The following is a 17,450-nucleotide window of genomic DNA, read 5'->3' on the forward strand; positions in this document are numbered from 1 at the left end:
AAGCACCTCACCCTATTTTTAAAGCTGAGATCAGCCACTTTCTGAAGGAAGCTCATTTCGGATTCTGGTATCCGCAATCTCATTCTTTCGGTCACTACTCATATCCCGTGACCATAGCTAAGGGTTGGAACGAAGATTTGTTCAATAAATCTAAAGCTTCCCCTTTCAGCTCAGTCTGTCTGTCCATCTCTTGCTTCAACTTTACATCACTCATGAACAAAATCCTGAGATACTAAAGCTTGTTTTATAGTTGACGGGTCACTCACGGCACGTGACGTCAAAATTACGTATTTTGCCTAGTATTTACCTAGCGAGCGCCATGAAAAGGAGGCATGGCACCAGTCAAAATTTGTAACTTGACATGATCATTTTGAAAACGGGCTCAGTGAGGAAGTGCGTCTGCACTAAAACTGCATAAGCAAGTAAAACAACAAACCAATCTATTATTATTATTGCATCCTGAAAGGCAACGATAATTGCCAAGTGTGTCCATTGAAGCACACTATTTCATAACAAACAAAGAAAAGGTAACACAATACACTTAAAAGTCCTATAACAATATTCTAAGTACTATATAAGACTATAATGGTGATGACAACTTCTGCAGGCTCATCAGCTATTATGTAAGCAGAGGTGAAGAATGCTGACCATTGATGACAGTGCTACTCTTCCTGCTCTTGACGGGCGCATTTTTTTCTTCTCCACTTTCGTTGTTGTAGAGTAGTTAGCGGTAACCTTCACCATCTCGTTATAGCGAGAATCACTCTCTGCTCTGTCCCTGCCCACAAGGCTGTGTTTCTCTTCTCTAGAAGCAGTTTGAAACTCTGAGAATTGGCATTCCAGGTGGTCTGTCTTTGCCTGCCACGCACCTCACACTGCACCGACCCCTCCCCTGAGACCCATTTGCCATGGGAGACTCTATGTTGACACCACTTACAACAAAGCTTTCTGTATCACGTGGGTGCTTAAAACCTTCCATCACGTTATGGTGGTGATTCTATAAAGGAAATGGAGAAATGGTTGGAGATGCTGATGAGGAATGTCAGATTGCTAGAAAAAAAAATCGAACTTGGAGAGCTCATGAGTACACAAAGAATACAGTGAAATGCAGTATTATAGAATAGAATAGAAAAATGCTTCATCCTCCAGAGGGGAAAATTCAACTTTAGTCAAGTAGCTCAAATTTTTTTCTTTTAAAAAAAATTTAAAAAAATAAAAAATTACAATGAGTGTATATTAGAATAATAACAATAATAATACATTTATACAAAAACAAATAATTCTGAGAAAATCAAAGTCAGCAATCACTGTTAAAAAGCCTTATGGCTATGGGGACAAAGGACCTCCTGAACCTCTCAGTCCTGCAGCGCAGTGAGATGAGCAGCTGCTCCTCTGACCTGCCAGAATGCTGTGGAGAGGATGTTTTTTTTTTCCAAAACCGAATATAATTTCCTCCTCATCCATTGCTCCACCACAGCACTGAGAGGGTCTAGTCTTCTGCCTAATACAGCCTGTCTAGGCGTCTACAGTTTTTGTGTGTAGTGCAACTCAATGATAGTGTGAAACATGCGCATCATGTCACTTCAGACATTGAACCTGAGCCGTCTCAGGAAGAAGAGACAGCTCTGGCCCCTCCCTGTAGACTGCTTCTATGTTGGCAGACCACTCCAGTTTATCATCCAGCACCACCCTCAGGTATTTGCAGGTCTGAACAGTCTCTGTCTCCCCTTCATCAATGCAGAGTGACTGGCATGGAGTTTTAGATCTCCTGAAGTCCACCACTAGCTCTTTGTTCTTGGTGATGTTCAGTAGCAAACGGTTCTTTTTGGTCCAGCCATAGAAGGACTCCACAAGGTCCCTGTACTCCTTCTCATGTCCACCGCGCACACATGCCACAACGGACGTATCATCAGAATACTTCTGTATGTGGCAGCACTCCGAGTTGTACCTGAAGTCCGATGTGTACAGGGTGAAAAGAAAAGGAGCCAAAACGGTACCCTGTGGAGCCCCAGTAATGCATTCCAGTGTTCCAGAAACACATCTCCCCATCTTGACATACTGTTATCTGGCAGTCAGATAGTCTATAGTCCACGATGTCAGGGAGGGGGCCCACACCCATACCTAGAAGCTTGTCTTTCAGTATAGGAGGACGTATGGTGTTGAAGGCACTGGAGAAGTCAAAGAACATGATTCTCACATATGAACCAGACACATCCAGACAAGCATATGCCCAATGCAGCATGTACAGAATTGTGTCTTCCACTCCTATGCGTTTCTGGTAGGCAAACTGGAGGGGGTTAAGATCCTCAGCAACCTGCAATCTCATGCAGCGAACAAGGAGTCTCTCCAACGTCTTCATGATATGAGATGTCAATGATTCGTCCTTAGTCATTCAGCTCCACCGGTTGCCCTAATTTGGGCACAGCACCAGGGGCCTCATGTACAAAGACTTGCGTGGATTTCCTACTGAAATATGGCGTATGCTCAAACCAAAATGCCCTCCAACGTAGAAAAATATCCAGATGTATCAATGTGTGCGCACGCATGAATCCAAGCACATTTCGTTTGTACATCCCAAACAAAATGGAATTGAGTGCACATGTCGGAGTACCCGACTCCTCGCTGTCCCAACGCTTACTTAAATATGCAAATAATATTTAAATGAGCCCTGTACCTGTGATTCCTCTGTCTGCAGGATCAGAAAATAAAGAAAAAAGAATAAGTATGACAGGAAAAAGAATAATTTAACGGAAAGCGAGATGGAGGTGCTACTTTCTGAAGTGGAGGCCCGCAAAAATATGCTCTTTGGCACGCTGTCCTACGATATAAGCAGCAAACGTAAGAGGAGTGGGTGGGAGAGAGCGAGGCCTTTATTGCTGAGAAGCTGGGTCTGAGAAGCACACACAAGCAGAGGTGAAAAAGAAGTGGTTTGATATTAAGGTGGATGTGACACGGAGACTGGCTGCCCACCGCTGCAGTGTGGCCAAAACAGGCGGGGGAGGCTGTTTGAACAGAGAGTCGGCACAACTATGGGTGACACTGCTCTCTCAGGGGTGGTGGGAGTGTGGGTGACTGATCTCAAGTTAAATGCCTATATTTGTGTAACTCACAACAAACATGTTCATACAGTAACCAGTGCAGAAGTGCGCCGGGGAAAAGGTGAGGCTGATTAAGACATTTCACACTTTACGCACGGGGTTATTAACATGTGCACACAGAGACGATCAGGGGCTTGTTAGAAAGATCTTAAGCTGTTGTTTAACCAGCAAAAAACAGCAAGTTACTAACTTCAACCACCAACTATGATGCTGTGAAGACGGGATAGAAATTGGGGGCACACGCTCAATGCACGTCATGGGGAATAATATTAGAACAATTACACGAATAAAGTTACTCACCAAGAAGTCACCCATCGCGCACAGTGCCAGCTTGTAGTCTGTTCCCAACATTTCTGTTACTGAATGTATGAATCGTGCGTTGAACCAGGCCACCCCCACAAAGCATTTGTGCATCACATACGATCTGTACATTAATGGAATGAAAATGTTTCCTGTTGATATACAAATTCATCATGTGATGGGCTTTTATAGCACTGTGTGTGTAGTCGATAGCTCTGATTACATTAGGAAATCCGGCTCTCACTTCAAATTGTGCTTCAATGTTGGCCTGTTGAACTGCATTGTGGGAATTTGATATACCTGCTGAGATGCAGATAATTCCTCCCACTCAGCTGGCATGGCTCGGCTCAGGGTCGACTGGCACAGTCCCAATCGGTTGGCCAGCTCCCTCTGGAATGCCCCGGTTGCTTAAACCCCAGTGTGCACGTCACCTGTGGCACAAGCAGTGCATGGCTCCTTGCTGTGTTGCGCTCCAGCACCGGCCGCAGCTCTGCGCACAGTTCCAGGAGGTTTGCCCTCAAAACGGCTGATGAGCCAGTTGTCATCACGTGCCAGCAAATCCTGTCAGTCTCTGAACACACGCTTTCTTCCAATTGCACCATTTACAATGTCTTCCAATACCGCTAAAACAGCCATTGTTTTTAATGGTATGCATTGCAACACTTTGCGCATGCTTTTACATCCACTCGTGTAATTTCAGTGACGTGTTTTAAATGTTCATCAGTGTTAATTGTTCATGTTTCTCAAATGTGCACAAATTGTGTTCACATTTATTTATTATAACAGTTTCCCAACATGACCTCTAAGTGTCGCCAAAGAATCAATAGCTGTAGAAAAGTGCGTGACAGCCCTGAAGTTGGCGTGAGGCACCACACATTTCCACGGTCATTTCACTCTTGATACATCTGATCGTTGACGTGAAAAAAGTGCGTACGCACCCTTTATACATTAGGCCCCAAGACTTTTTATTCATCTGAAAGCTCATACTGAAGAGCTTCTGAAGAGGGACTGCTAGTTGACCAGCACAGTCCCTCAGAAGCCTTGGATAGACTCCATCTGGGCCTGCAGTCCTCCCTGAGCTCAGCTCCCACCTCCTCTATAGTTAGACACAGAGGTTGTATCGGAGGGATGGCGACAGGAGTGATGTTGCTATCAATCATAGAGATGGGGGTGGGTGTGCAGCTAGACAGAGGAGGTCAGGCGGTGGGAGGAGGTCAGGCGATGGGAGCAGCCAGAGATGTGGAGGTGCAACGGTGCTCCATCCCCATTCTGGAACGCCCTCTTTTTCTGGTTCAGGAGGTCTTTGATGTCATTGGTGGTCCATGGTTTATTATTTGGATAGCACCTTGCAGTCCATACTGGAATCACAGTGTCCCACCAGAAGTTAATGTAGTCTGTGATGGTGCTGACCCTGCTGTACATGTCAAAGTGTATTTCTTCTTCCTCCAGCACTGTAGCCCAGTCTGTGACATCAAAGCGGTCTCTCAATGCATCACTTGCCTCTGGTGACCATTTCCTGAAAATTCTGGTAGTAACAGGAAGTCTTTGTATACAAGGTCTGTATGTGGGTTGTAGATAGACCATGCTGTGATCAGATCTACCCAGTGGTGGAAGAGACGCTGCCCTGTAAGTCTCCTTCAGATCTAACAGATCTAATGTCCTTTCTCCTCGTGTTGGACAGTGCACATACTGTACAAAGCCAGTCAGGCAGGAGGATAGAGAGAGATGGTTGAAATCCCCTGTGATTGAAATGAATCCCTCAGGATGCTGGGTCTGTATCCTAGCAACAGCGTCATGGATGATGTCACACGCTGTTGTAGGTGCCGCCCTCGGTGAAATGTATACAACGATGACGACTGTATATAGGAACTCTGGGCGCATAGAACGCACGGAAACCATCTGACAGCAGTTAAATTTATGGACAGCATACCCTCTTCTTTTTTTTTTTTTTTTTTTTCCCCTTGTCCTGTTCAGCATTATGGCAGCAGAATTGTAGTCTGAATACCTTTGATGCCAAACAGATTTGCTTTGCCAAGGGAAGTTTTATAAATGTAAAGCTCCCCTTGATGCCCATTTATTTATTTCTGTTTACAATATATGACATGTAATAGAACTGAACCGGACCGGGGGACAAGGAAAGAAGAAGAGGAAAGAAGAGGAAACAGAACAAAAATAGAAACAAAAACCAGACAACCAGCTGCTACACCTGTAAAAAACAAAACAGACAACAATCCATGGCCTCTGAGGGGAATCCAGCCTTAGCGCCACCAGGAGCACCTGAAAGCAGACAAGCAGAGAAAAAACAAACACACAAACAAACAAAAACAAGCACAAGAAGCGGTAATCGCATACAACACAGCTGTGGAGAGATGACCTGAAACCACAGGATAACACATAAACTGCTTAGCGAGCATGCTACTGGGCTAATAAATGTGTGTGTGAGAACATGCAACACCCATGGCACAGGATCTACATGGTAACCGTGGTTAGTTATGAGTGTATAAGTGTACAGGGCCACAATCCACAGCCCCCCCCAGCAATCAGAAGCAGGCAGAGAGGGCCACAAGACCCAGGCCACCAGCAGCCCCCACAGAGCACAGAACCCAGGAAGCCCACCGCAGGGACAACCACGCATCCACCCAGAAGACTGCAGAGGAAGCCCCCGGATAGAGCCCCCATAAGCATAGGGCAGAGGCCCCCCGGGAGCCAGGGGCAACAGCCCACCGACCCCGCCAGGTCCCAGCCGCCCAGACATGGGCCGTGCACTGGACCCGGGTCCCGGGAGCCCGAGCGCCCCCAAACCCCCCGGCAGAGGCCCCACCCAATACCCAGGAGGGCCAAGCGCCCCAGACAGCCACACAGTGGGTCAGCGCCTGCCCCAGCGCCCCTGGCCAAGTGCCCTGGGAGTCAAGACGTGCCCACAGGTGGGTGAAGTCGCGAGCAGCGGGGAGAGGCAACGCCGCCCCCCCATCGGGAGAAGCAGAGGCAGGCCAGGCGACAGCAAGTCCCAGATCCAGGCCCAATCATTACCACACACACTTTCACGTCCCATACATCCACACATCCTCCCTCCCTCGACTCTGCTGGGGTGTAGTGCAGCGGGCACACCAGGGGGCCAGCAGCCCCCCAGCCACCACAGACCCCGAACCAGCAGAACAATTAATTAATCCTCTTGGCCCCTCCCGCCCCGAGCAGCAACCAGGAAGCAGGGGTGTGGGAAGAAGACCCCTCCCCTCACCCTTCTGGTTCTTCAATATTTTCTAATAGTGAGCGATTAAAATTGAAATTGAGGGGCAGCCCAACTTGTAGGACTGGGAGCGCGGCCCTCTGGGCAGCCTACATACCCAAAGAGCCCCGCCCACCAGATGCCACTCAGTGTAACCACCCCCCAAGACCTAATGTGTGTGTGTGAGTGTGTGTTTGATAAGTAGTAATGTCTAAGGTGTAATTAAAACAGGGGCGGGGAACTGCAGAGTGCAACCAAAGGGGACCACCTACGTGGCCCCATCCACTACACCCCACCGAACACACACGCCCCCAAAACCCTTCATGTGTGAGTGTGTGCTGTGTACAGGAGCCAGAAGGGAGAGGGGTATGGGGATATACACCGGGGCAGCTACTCTCCCCCGGAGAAGGCAGCCAGGGACTGGCTGCAATAGGCATCCCCGCTACCTGGGAGCCAACCCAGGGCAGGAGGGGCTGATGTCCACCAGGCTCGGGGCCTGCAGCGACCATATTGCGGGAGCTACTGTACCCCCAGAAGGTACCCATCCCGCCCCACCCCACCCCGGAGGACCTCTACAAACAACAAACAAACAACAACAAAAAACAAACAAACAAACCTCCCGGTCACACCAGTCGCAGCAGCCCGGGCCTGAGACCCACCATCACACAGGCCGCCACCCCCCCCCCCCCCCCCCCCCCCCCCAACAGGGGAAAAGCACCACCCCCCCCCCACCGCACGCCCCAACACCCTGAAAAAAAAACAACCATCTGCGGACACCTTGGAGGTCCCAGAGCAACAAGCCCGGCACCAGGACCTGCACCAACCCACCCATACTGTGGCGCGTCCAGGACAACCCAGCCCCCCCAGGCACAGGCAGGGCCCCCCCCCGGGCGCAAGGCAGCATACCCTCTTCTTAACGCTCACATTTCTGATTATTTATTTATTTTTTAGAAAGAAAAAAAAAACAAAACAATATAATACCCCTGCCTTTCCGCTTACCGCTTGTACTCGGGTCACAAGCAGCTCGTACGGCTGTGAAGCCAGGTTTGTCCACACATGAGTTTGGTGTGTTGTCGTTCAGCCAAGACTCAGACAGACAGATCGAACTGCTTTAGTTTTGCTCCAACTATGCATCCACGGTACAGCTTTCTTAGCTTAATCAGAATTGGATGTTTAATTCTGCGTCCAATCCTTGACATTGCCAACAGTTATTTTCTTGTATACACTGCTCTACTGGTAGCAGTGCACATTGTCAAAAAATAAAACGAAATGTAAATAAAAAAAAAAGCAAATCATTTTAGATTAAAACTAGAATTACATATAATTCTATAAACGACGAACAAAATTCCGAGCTACACGGACTTTCTGCCGATAAGGCCGGAGCATAACAACACAAATACAACTCCAGCTATACCCAAATATGAAGCCGATATTATGTTTCACTGTAGGGCTGTAACTGTATTACAGTAAAGCACGGTGAAAGTAACATTGTGCCAGTTCAGACCAGACTGTTAAAAACGTGCAGAGCATTATACAAATGCAAGTATTAAGGTTACTGGTTGATGGTGACAGATTTTAGTGGGTTTGTTTTCTGAGTATGGTGATGACTTTGGGGTAGAAACTGTTCATCAATCTTGTAATGCGTGTTCTGATGGATCGGTAGCATTTCCCTGAGGGCAACAGTTCAAACAGATGGTTGGTAGGATGGAATGTGTCTTTCAGGATGTTGTGTGCCTTCTATAGGCATCGGGAGTTGAAGATGGTGTCCATGGTAGGTAATTGTTGGTTTATGATATTTAGGGCGTTTTTTATAATCCTCTGCAATGATTCTGCAGAAATTCTCTGTACAGATGAAGACGCTCTACATGATACTTGACCGCCTCAAATCGGCTATTCCATCTGGTGCACACTGCTTCAGGAGCAGCCTCGGCTTGCACAAACTCATTGCTGATGAGAAAGCGCACCCATCTTCGCTTTCTGGCAGGCTTCTTGAAGAAGGCAGATTTGATTCCTGTCACAATTGAGACAGCGTCAGAAAAATATTTGAAGTGCTGCCAGGTGTCGCCCACCAGATTGATGACATGGCAGGTTACATGTACACTGTTGGGCAACACTCCTCTCAGAGCCTCCCTCAGGCAGTAAGCAGCATTATCAGTCACCACAGCCCAAACATCATCAAGCTCCAGATTATTGTGATTGAGAGAGGCTAGAATGACTTGGGGAAAATGTTGAGTAATTGCATCTGTCCATGACAACAACATAAATCAGAAAGTACTGTTTTCCAACGCCTACAATGAAAGATAAAAAAAAAAAAGATAACTGTGATTAGTATTGTGCCACAATAAAAGGGTAAGGTACAGCTAGAGATAGACAGACGCTTTATTTTATTCTGTCAACTGTCCTATTTCATAATTTATTAATATTTTTAATTCTTAATTCCCCATGTGAGATCAGCTTTAATGTTGTGATCAATACATTTAATACATCAACTGTAAATTTTACGATAAATTAATGCTTATAAACAAATCACTATTTTGTGAATTTTAAATGTTCCCTGTTACTCTTAATTGAGATTTGAAGATATCAGAAGGTAAATTTTTAATTAAATATTTTTTTTCTGTCAAAGTTTAACATGACATGTAAAACTATTTCAGATAAATACAGAACAGGTCATTTAAAATAAAATCCTATATCTGATCGGTCAACTCCAAATAAATAAATAAATTCTAAAATTTAAATCTTAAAGCTTTCAAGTTTAACAGGAGAACATAAACAAAACAGACATTATTTTGTCAATGTAAAATTAATAAAATAGTATAAAAAATCTGTTTAAATTTTCTAAATCTTTCCTTCTCATAGATTGTTTTAAATATTTATTTTTATTTTTTTAGAACAATAAACGGCCAAAAAAAGTGTTGTACACCTACTGTTATCATCTTATGCTCAGAAAAAAGGCACACAAAAATCCCAATTAGTGCATCAGTCTTTCAGTGTTGTCAATGTTTTGGATCAGACAGACATAAGCCGACAGATAGATAGATTGCGGGTGAGGAAGACAAGTCTATCCACTGCTTCCGGTTTTAAAGCTGCCCTGTTGCTGGTCACAATGTTACCCCCTGTACTAAATACCCTCTCAGAGGGGTTGCTGGGATACACAAGTAGCGCTTTGCCAGGCAGCTCACTCTTGGGAAGTTTTAAAAAAATAAAATAAATAAAACTTTTATGGATTTTCCACCACTGCAGTGGATCCATTTCATTGTCCTCATCTGGTGCCAGCAAGTACTTGTCAAGCTCCCTTTCCATTGTCTCTTTGTCAGTAAGTCTTGTGCTGGTGGTGGGACATGATTTCTTAATGAAACTGCCCAATGATTTTCTCTGTTTCTTCTGGGTGGGTAACACTGCAGCAACTCCTGCCCCTTATTCTCATGGTCTGTTCTGACTGAAGTGGACGGGTCCTGGTTTCCCTCTTACATCTCAGACACTGCTCTCGTTTTGATGGCATCAACCTTTTCTGGCTTGATGTATTGTACCTTAAAACATGGATCCACCAAGGTTGCAACATCAAGCAGGTCATATGCTAATGTGGGATTTTAAGCTCATTCCTCCATATTTATTTGAGCTGGACATTAGGAACTGAAATAAAACACTTAAGGAATAGGGGGAAAAAAGGAAGTAGGGCGGTATTTTTTCACCCTTGGCGGACAAATAAATAATGTAAATAAGTTACATAAGTTAATGCTAATTTAACATGCCAGAATTTAATCACCCTGTCCAGATTTTGTTATTGTTTGCATATATCAACACTGTACATACATTTTGAAAACACTTATTTTTATATATGTGATATTGATGAAATTGTAAACCTGCGTAGCGGTACTTCAAACTTCATTAATCTCTGAGGGGAGATAAATTAATCCACTTGAACCCTTTCTTTTCCACTGCAGGTCACCTGTCCTTGTTTTAAAGCTGTCAGGGCTTTGTAATGGCCTTGGTACCCATACTCAGATGGTGGGAACGATGATGTATCCCCCCTGACCTTTTGACCTGGCTCCCCATTACCGTAGCATCTTTGTTTGTACCTCATCTCTCTCTAGTTATGATAGCATATTCCATTTCCGAACATTAGAACACTGGGTTTGAAGTTGTTTCTTAGTTATTTTATAGGTGTTGGGTTTCAAAGTATCTGTTTGTCCCACATCCTCAGCATATATCCCTTCTCACTGCGATTGCTGGAATAGTAGCATTACAACAAAGTGAGATTCTCCACTCTATTCCATGAATGTCTTCTAATTTCAATTTCAAAAGCCCACTTGCCATCAATATGTCCTGGTCCCCCAGTATCTGACGCGGGCAATGTTAATTCAGGCAACGTCTCAGAAGCATGGCTTCAGTTCTATGTCTGCAGTGTTAATTATTATTAAAGATATGGTATTATTGTAGATGGACAGTAAATAGAATATAAATCAGTCTCCAATGTGTAGAAAGTTTTGATGTAGCAGCGAAGAAGGTGTGGTAAGATATCTTAGCTGATGAATGCACATGCAGTATTGGCAAGTAACAAAGGTAAACTGTAAGTAGACAACATGGACAAGAACTGACAGCCAACAGTTCAAAATCTCAGAAACGCTCCCTGTCATTGACATGTCAAGGATTACACCATCTGTTGTTAACAAGTACTGTAATCCTCCTCCTTAACAGTTCCCACACTGTCTGCAGTCTCGGTCTGCCCATATTGTCTTAAAACTGCGAAGAGTGGTGTTAGTTCTTCCTGCAGCCATGTCTTAAAAAAATAAAAGAATGATATAATTCTGTCTTCCTGATATTCCTGCTGTGTCTTCATTAGGGGTTCAATCTTATCCGTTCCTTCTGCTAATGATGATATGACAGTTCTCATGATGATTAAGGGAAGAAATGGTTTAACCCTCTTTCAACTTTTTCTCCATTTTGTTCCCGCTCTGTATCCTAAATGTCTCCTCTTGAACTCATCTTGATTTGGGATGTTGTTCCAGACATTACTTGGGCTTTGGAAATCAGTTGGTTGCTCTAATAGGTTAGCAAGTTTCCTGTTGCCGTGGTTATGCATCATAAAAGAGGTCAAATAAAATTGCCAGAGTTATTAGTAGAAGTCCTTTCACCAGCACAGAAAAATGTTTCAGAAATATGTGCTTTCACAGAATAAAAGCTCAGTAGAAATCTCAAGGAGATGCAAAGAAAGACGCAGTATGTCCAGAGCTACTGCAGCAGGCTGCCTACCTCTGGAGTGCACCATTATGAAAAGTTTTTTTTTTTTTGAAAAGTCATACTCATAGTGGGAAATCTATGGTTTCTGCCCAAGGTCATTACAGAACCTTGTTGCAACTAAATGGGGGAAAAGCGGTAAAGGAAAAAAAGAAAACAAAGAGACAAGCTCTTATTAAATAGATGAGAAGGTAGTTAATTGTACCAATTACTACAAAAGTTGGATACACATAGCTTCGTATAATCTGCATAGCAATTGAAGTTCATGCCAGTTTCTCTAATATTACCTAATAAAATCCAAAACCATGTGACAAGTTATCAGTGTGAAATTATTTTGAAAATGAATTGTTTATAGTTTCAGCTATGACTAAAGTCTTGATAAAGGTAAAAGTTATCATGGGACTGTTGCATTAAATTGTATTGGTGTTAGTTTGTAGCCCACATAAACTCAATGCTACTTCTGTAAATAGCATTGTTGCCAATACAAAATTCCCACTTTTAGTGGTATTTTAATGTGTGCTATTATGTTTGTACCTCATTTTCCCTCTCGCTTAATCTTAATTTTTTTCTAGGGCTATCTGTTTATTTCAGTACTGGTAAACAGCAACAGTGAGCTAATCCGTCTCATCAACAATGCCATCAAGAATGACCTGTCCAGTCGCAATCCCACTTTCATGTGCCTGGCACTTCACTGTATTGCCAATGTGGGAAGCCGTGAGATGGCAGAGGCCTTTGCCAGTGAGATCCCTCGCATCTTGGTTGCTGGGTGAGTGCAAGGCCTCCTTAGACTTGCTATTATTTATGGATATGTGTGTTTAATGTGGATGCCTTGTATGTCCTGCTTTGTTTGGAGCGTAGTTTGTGCATGTCTTAGGAAAATAATGCTGCGCTTTGGCAAGCTTCAGTATGCATGGGTCCAGTGTAGGGCCAAATTTGACCGGATGTAGGGTCATAGTAGCAGTAAAAATGTTTTGATAAGAAGTCCACACTTACCCATTGCTCTATGATGTGTCTTTTCCACTGCACAGTAAAACATTTGCTTGTGAAAATTGCTGCTCAGTATAATTTTAGAAATGTATGTGCAGTGAGAAAAATGTTAGAGAAATAGAATATGCCTATGGCATGTCTTTGCCTGGCATGAGTCATTTGTTATGCTTCCAGTGGAATTCTCCGGTATGCTTGTAGTACAGAAGCAAGTATGTCAACAATTATGCCCATGATGGAGCAAGTTGATTATTTGAACATATGATTAAAAACCAAGTATTTTCCTGATGTAACCATTGCTGAAGTATGTGAGGAAGTTGAATAAACTGAAATCATTGGTTGTCCTTTTTTTTTGTCTCTTGTGATTTGCTATTGGCTAAGGCCAACTGACTTCACCTAACTGCTTCTAATATGAATGTTTCACATAACAGTGATACAATGGACAGTGTGAAACAATCAGCTGCCTTGTGTCTGCTGAGGCTATACAAGACTTCTCCTGACTTGGTGCTGATGGGTGAATGGACATCACGCGTGGTGCACCTGCTTAACGACCAGCACATGGTAAGAACACAAACTGACATTTAGATAACTGGAATGATGTTCCATTAAATGATAAATTCAACTGCTGGTGTCCTTTGAGCTGTCATTAATTGGTTAGCTAAAGAATTATTTGTTGTGGGTTTTTGTGCCTGGCTGGGTTTAGGGTGTGGTGACGGCAGCCATCTCTCTCATCACCTGTCTTAGCCAGAAGAATCCAGATGAGTTTAAGACATGTGTTTCCCTGGCTGTTTCCAGACTTAGCAGGGTGAGTGTGTGCATGTTTGTTGATAACAAAAAGAAACGTAGACATTGTAGTTTACATTACATTTTTCACTGTGGATACTGGTCAGTTTTGGACGTTTACTGTTAGCTTGGGGTTTTCAAATGTTAAATGTTAAGTCAGACATGATGATGAATAAATTGTACCATCCAAAGTGGCTACCACATGTTAGCACTTAAAGGTATAACTCCTACCTGCCGCACTACCCTTATATAACGTTATGTAATTGAATATAATTCACTCTCTGTAATTATGTAATTGAAATGTCTGAAAGAAGCATTTCTTAAAATGAATTGAAATCCTGTAAGCTGTAGTTTTATGCCAAAGTCATTATTCAAAATGACGGACTTACTGTTACTTCAATGCTGAACCAATGCAAAACACTATTTTCCAGATTGTTTCATCCGCCTCAACAGATCTGCAGGATTATACCTACTACTTTGTGCCAGCACCTTGGCTATCTTGCAAATTACTACGCCTACTGCAATGCTACCCTCCACCAGAAGATGGTGCTGTGAAGGGTCGCCTAGTCGAGTGTTTGGAGACCATTCTCAATAAGGCTCAGGAGCCCCCTAAGTCCAAGAAGGTGCAGCATTCCAATGCCAAGAATGCTATATTGTTTGAGGCTATATCACTTATCATCCACTATGACAGGTGAGTACTCTGAGCAACATCACAAGGGTCTCAGACTAACTAGTTGCAGTGGTGTTCCTGACTGAATATTTTAAGAACACCAGTATATAATTTAGGAATATCAAAATATACATTAGTAGCTCAGGTTATAGCTCAGGAGGAAGAGCAGTTGTCAATCAGAGGTTCAATCCCAAGCTTCCCTGGGACACATTTTAAAGTGTATTTGTCCAAGACACTGAACCCCATTTATAGAAAAGAAAAAAGAAAGCACTGTGTTGCCTGAAACATTGTATATGGTGGGTGCATGTATGAATGTGGCTTGTAGTGTAAAAGTATTTTAGACTAAATATTAGACTATATATGTGCTATGTATATATGTGTACATGTATATTTACCATTTTGAGACTGCCCTTTTACTTTAAATGAAAAACCTTGCAAAGTGAAGTAAAAAGGAAATTTAAGAAAAATTACAAATCCCCTAATATCCCTTAAGATACTAATATCTTAAAGATCAGTTGTGTAAAAAAATTTTTTTTTAATAAAACGGTATTGATATTTTTGTAAATTTCAAATCTTATTGGTTGACACATTTTTACAGTGAACTACAGAAATTTGGTGCCCTTGATTTTTAGTTGGATTCACTTGAAATTAGTTTCTGTGAAGAACAAGGTCTTGATGTGACCCATGGCGTTGGTGAATGCTTTTTTGACTTCTCCGCAACTTTATCCCTAACCTATTTGGAAAGTTCATTGGTCTTCATGGTATAGCTTCCTTGGTTGTGCCTCTTGATAAATGATGTTGAAGACTGGGGTTTTTCCAACTTGGAATGCGCACAGGTGAACTTTGGAGGTATTTAAGTATTTATGTGACTTCAGAAGGTAAGTAGTGGAACCAGATCTTTTTTATTAGCTTCATAGCAAAGGAAATAAGTACATATGCACAGACCATATTTTTAAAGCAACACTAAAGATGTTCGTAAACCTTAAAGTGCAATGGGGGCTGAGATACTGAAGTCCATGACTTTAGTTTTCAACCCCTGCACCCCAATGTTTTGATTTATGGTAGCTTGACATTTTTGTGGACTTTTAATGGTGTCTTTGGTGGCCTCTTAAGCATCACAATAGATTCACCTGTATGGCTTTAGGTTGTTAGGGTGGCCGTGGATCAGTGGTTAGAGTGGGTCGTCCAATATTGGCGGTTGGATTCCCACTCTCACCATGGCCGAGGTGCCCTTGAGTGTATGGCATCTGTCTGTTACCCTGTGCATGTGTGTGTTCAACAGTAGCCAACCTGAATGGGTCAAATGCAGAGGAGTAATTTCGTGTGACTACATGACAATAAAGTAATGTTAATCTTTATGATGCCAAAGAGCATGAAATTGCCAAAATCTCCAGTGTTTCTTTGATTTATTAGAATTTCTTGAAAATTTCACTGAACCAATCTGAAATATTTTGTTTTGGTCCATTTGACATAAAATACAACAACAAATCCATTTAAATTACAGGTTGTAACACCAAAAAATATATGTATGAGGACTTCATTCACTTCTCTTTACTGCAGAGTGAAGGGTAAGTATACCAACTGCCCTTTGATACGGGATTGAGTTTTCACCGTTTAATGAACAACAACCGACTCAGAATTTGCATTTGTAACTTCTGATATGCGTGTGATGTGCATTCAGCGTTACATGCTATTTTCTGCTTTTTAGAAACTCGACAATTTTGTTTTACATACACTAGCACAAAAAGTTAAGGATATTCGGCTTTGGGGTGAAATTTCAGGATGAACCTAAAATACATTACAACCTTTACAGGTGAACTTAATGTGACCTTCTGTAAACTTTTGAATGCACATATCCAACTGTTCAGTGTTTCAGTACTTTTTGCTCAAGTTGGTGTTTGTCTAACAAGGAGCTTAATGGCAAAATTCACAATAGGTGTTTGACCCACAAATCGACCAATAAATTTCCTGGTTCAATTAGAATTGGTATTCAGTCTTTCTCATCATGCTGTTCACATTTTTACATCCTAAGACCAAGACGACACCTAACAATTGATCAACAGTACCTCGTCATTGTGAGGCTTCAAACAGGATGTTCTCAGACGGATGTGGCCACTGGGCTTGAGTTTCACAGAATGTCATCAGCAGGTTGCCACAGAGAGACTAGAGGAGTCACAGAAAGGCATAGAAGTGGAAGTTTGGCCACATCCCACACTGATGACCACTTCATTGTAAACAGTGCCCTGCAGAACCGGATGATGAATGCCACTCAACTCCAGGCACATTTAAGGGAGGTGAGAGGCACCCAAGTGTCACGTCAGACCATTCAAAACCGTTTACCTCATCATGGTCTGCGAACTAGACAACCTCCAAGGATACCTGACCACACCACCAGGCACAGGTGTCATCGTCTTGTATGGGCCAGGGAGCATTTACGCTGGATGAAGGACCAGTGGGACTCATTGCTGTTCTCTGATGAAAGTTGATTCACGTTGAGCAGAAATGGGGCCAGCAACGATTTTGGAGACATCAAGGAGAGCACTATGCATCAGCCACTGTTGTCACCAGATGAGCCTTTGGTGGTGGTGGTGTAACGGGGTGGGCAGGTGTGTCTAGTCCATATTACCTGGATAACATCATTAATCCAGTCATTGTGCCCCTGTATGAACAACACAGGCCTAATTTCAGGCCTGTGTTGTTCATACAGGGCTCGAGCTCCAGTTATTAGATCTCTCCTTTCCAAGTCTCTGTTTGTGAATGACTTGATTGATGATCACTATATTGATATGTTTTGTCTTACAGAAGCCTGGCTGCATCAGGAGGATCATGTTAGCATTAATGAATTTACTCTCTGTAGCTACTTAAATGTTCATATTCCTCAAACCACAGGTAGAGGAGTTGTGGCAGTTATATTTAAATCATGGTTACTAATCAATCCTAGACCCAAGATTTAATTATCGCTCTTTGGAATCTCTGACTTTCAGTTTTTTCCACCCAGTGGAGGATTTTAATATTCATGTAGATGTTGAAAATAACTAAATGTTAACTGTATTTCTGTATTAGATTCAATTGGATTGCACACAGTCTTAATCATATCCTTGATCTTGTGCTGAGTTATGGCATTGAGGGTGAACAATTAACAGTATTTCCT

The 17,450-nt window shown here is 42.9% G+C and overlaps 1 protein-coding gene across 4 annotated transcripts in view; it reads left to right on the forward strand.

Annotated features, from left to right (window-relative positions):
* Nucleotides 1-17,450, forward strand: part of ap2a1 (adaptor related protein complex 2 subunit alpha 1) — a 49,287-nt gene that overhangs the window by 5,975 nt on the left and 25,862 nt on the right. For all 4 annotated transcript variants that reach the window (XM_072369735.1, XM_072369736.1, XM_072369737.1 and 1 more), the window contains exons 3-6: nucleotides 12,435-12,628; nucleotides 13,278-13,407; nucleotides 13,550-13,651; nucleotides 14,061-14,320. In XM_072369735.1, coding sequence (XP_072225836.1) covers nucleotides 12,435-12,628; nucleotides 13,278-13,407; nucleotides 13,550-13,651; nucleotides 14,061-14,320 — 686 coding nt within the window. The remainder of the gene's footprint in view (nucleotides 1-12,434; nucleotides 12,629-13,277; nucleotides 13,408-13,549; nucleotides 13,652-14,060; nucleotides 14,321-17,450) is intronic.

The sequence above is a fragment of the Leuresthes tenuis genome, unplaced genomic scaffold (assembly GCF_036924035.1).
Source record: "Leuresthes tenuis unplaced genomic scaffold, fLeuTen1.0.hap1 SCAF_17, whole genome shotgun sequence".
NCBI lineage: Eukaryota > Metazoa > Chordata > Actinopteri > Atheriniformes > Atherinopsidae > Leuresthes > Leuresthes tenuis.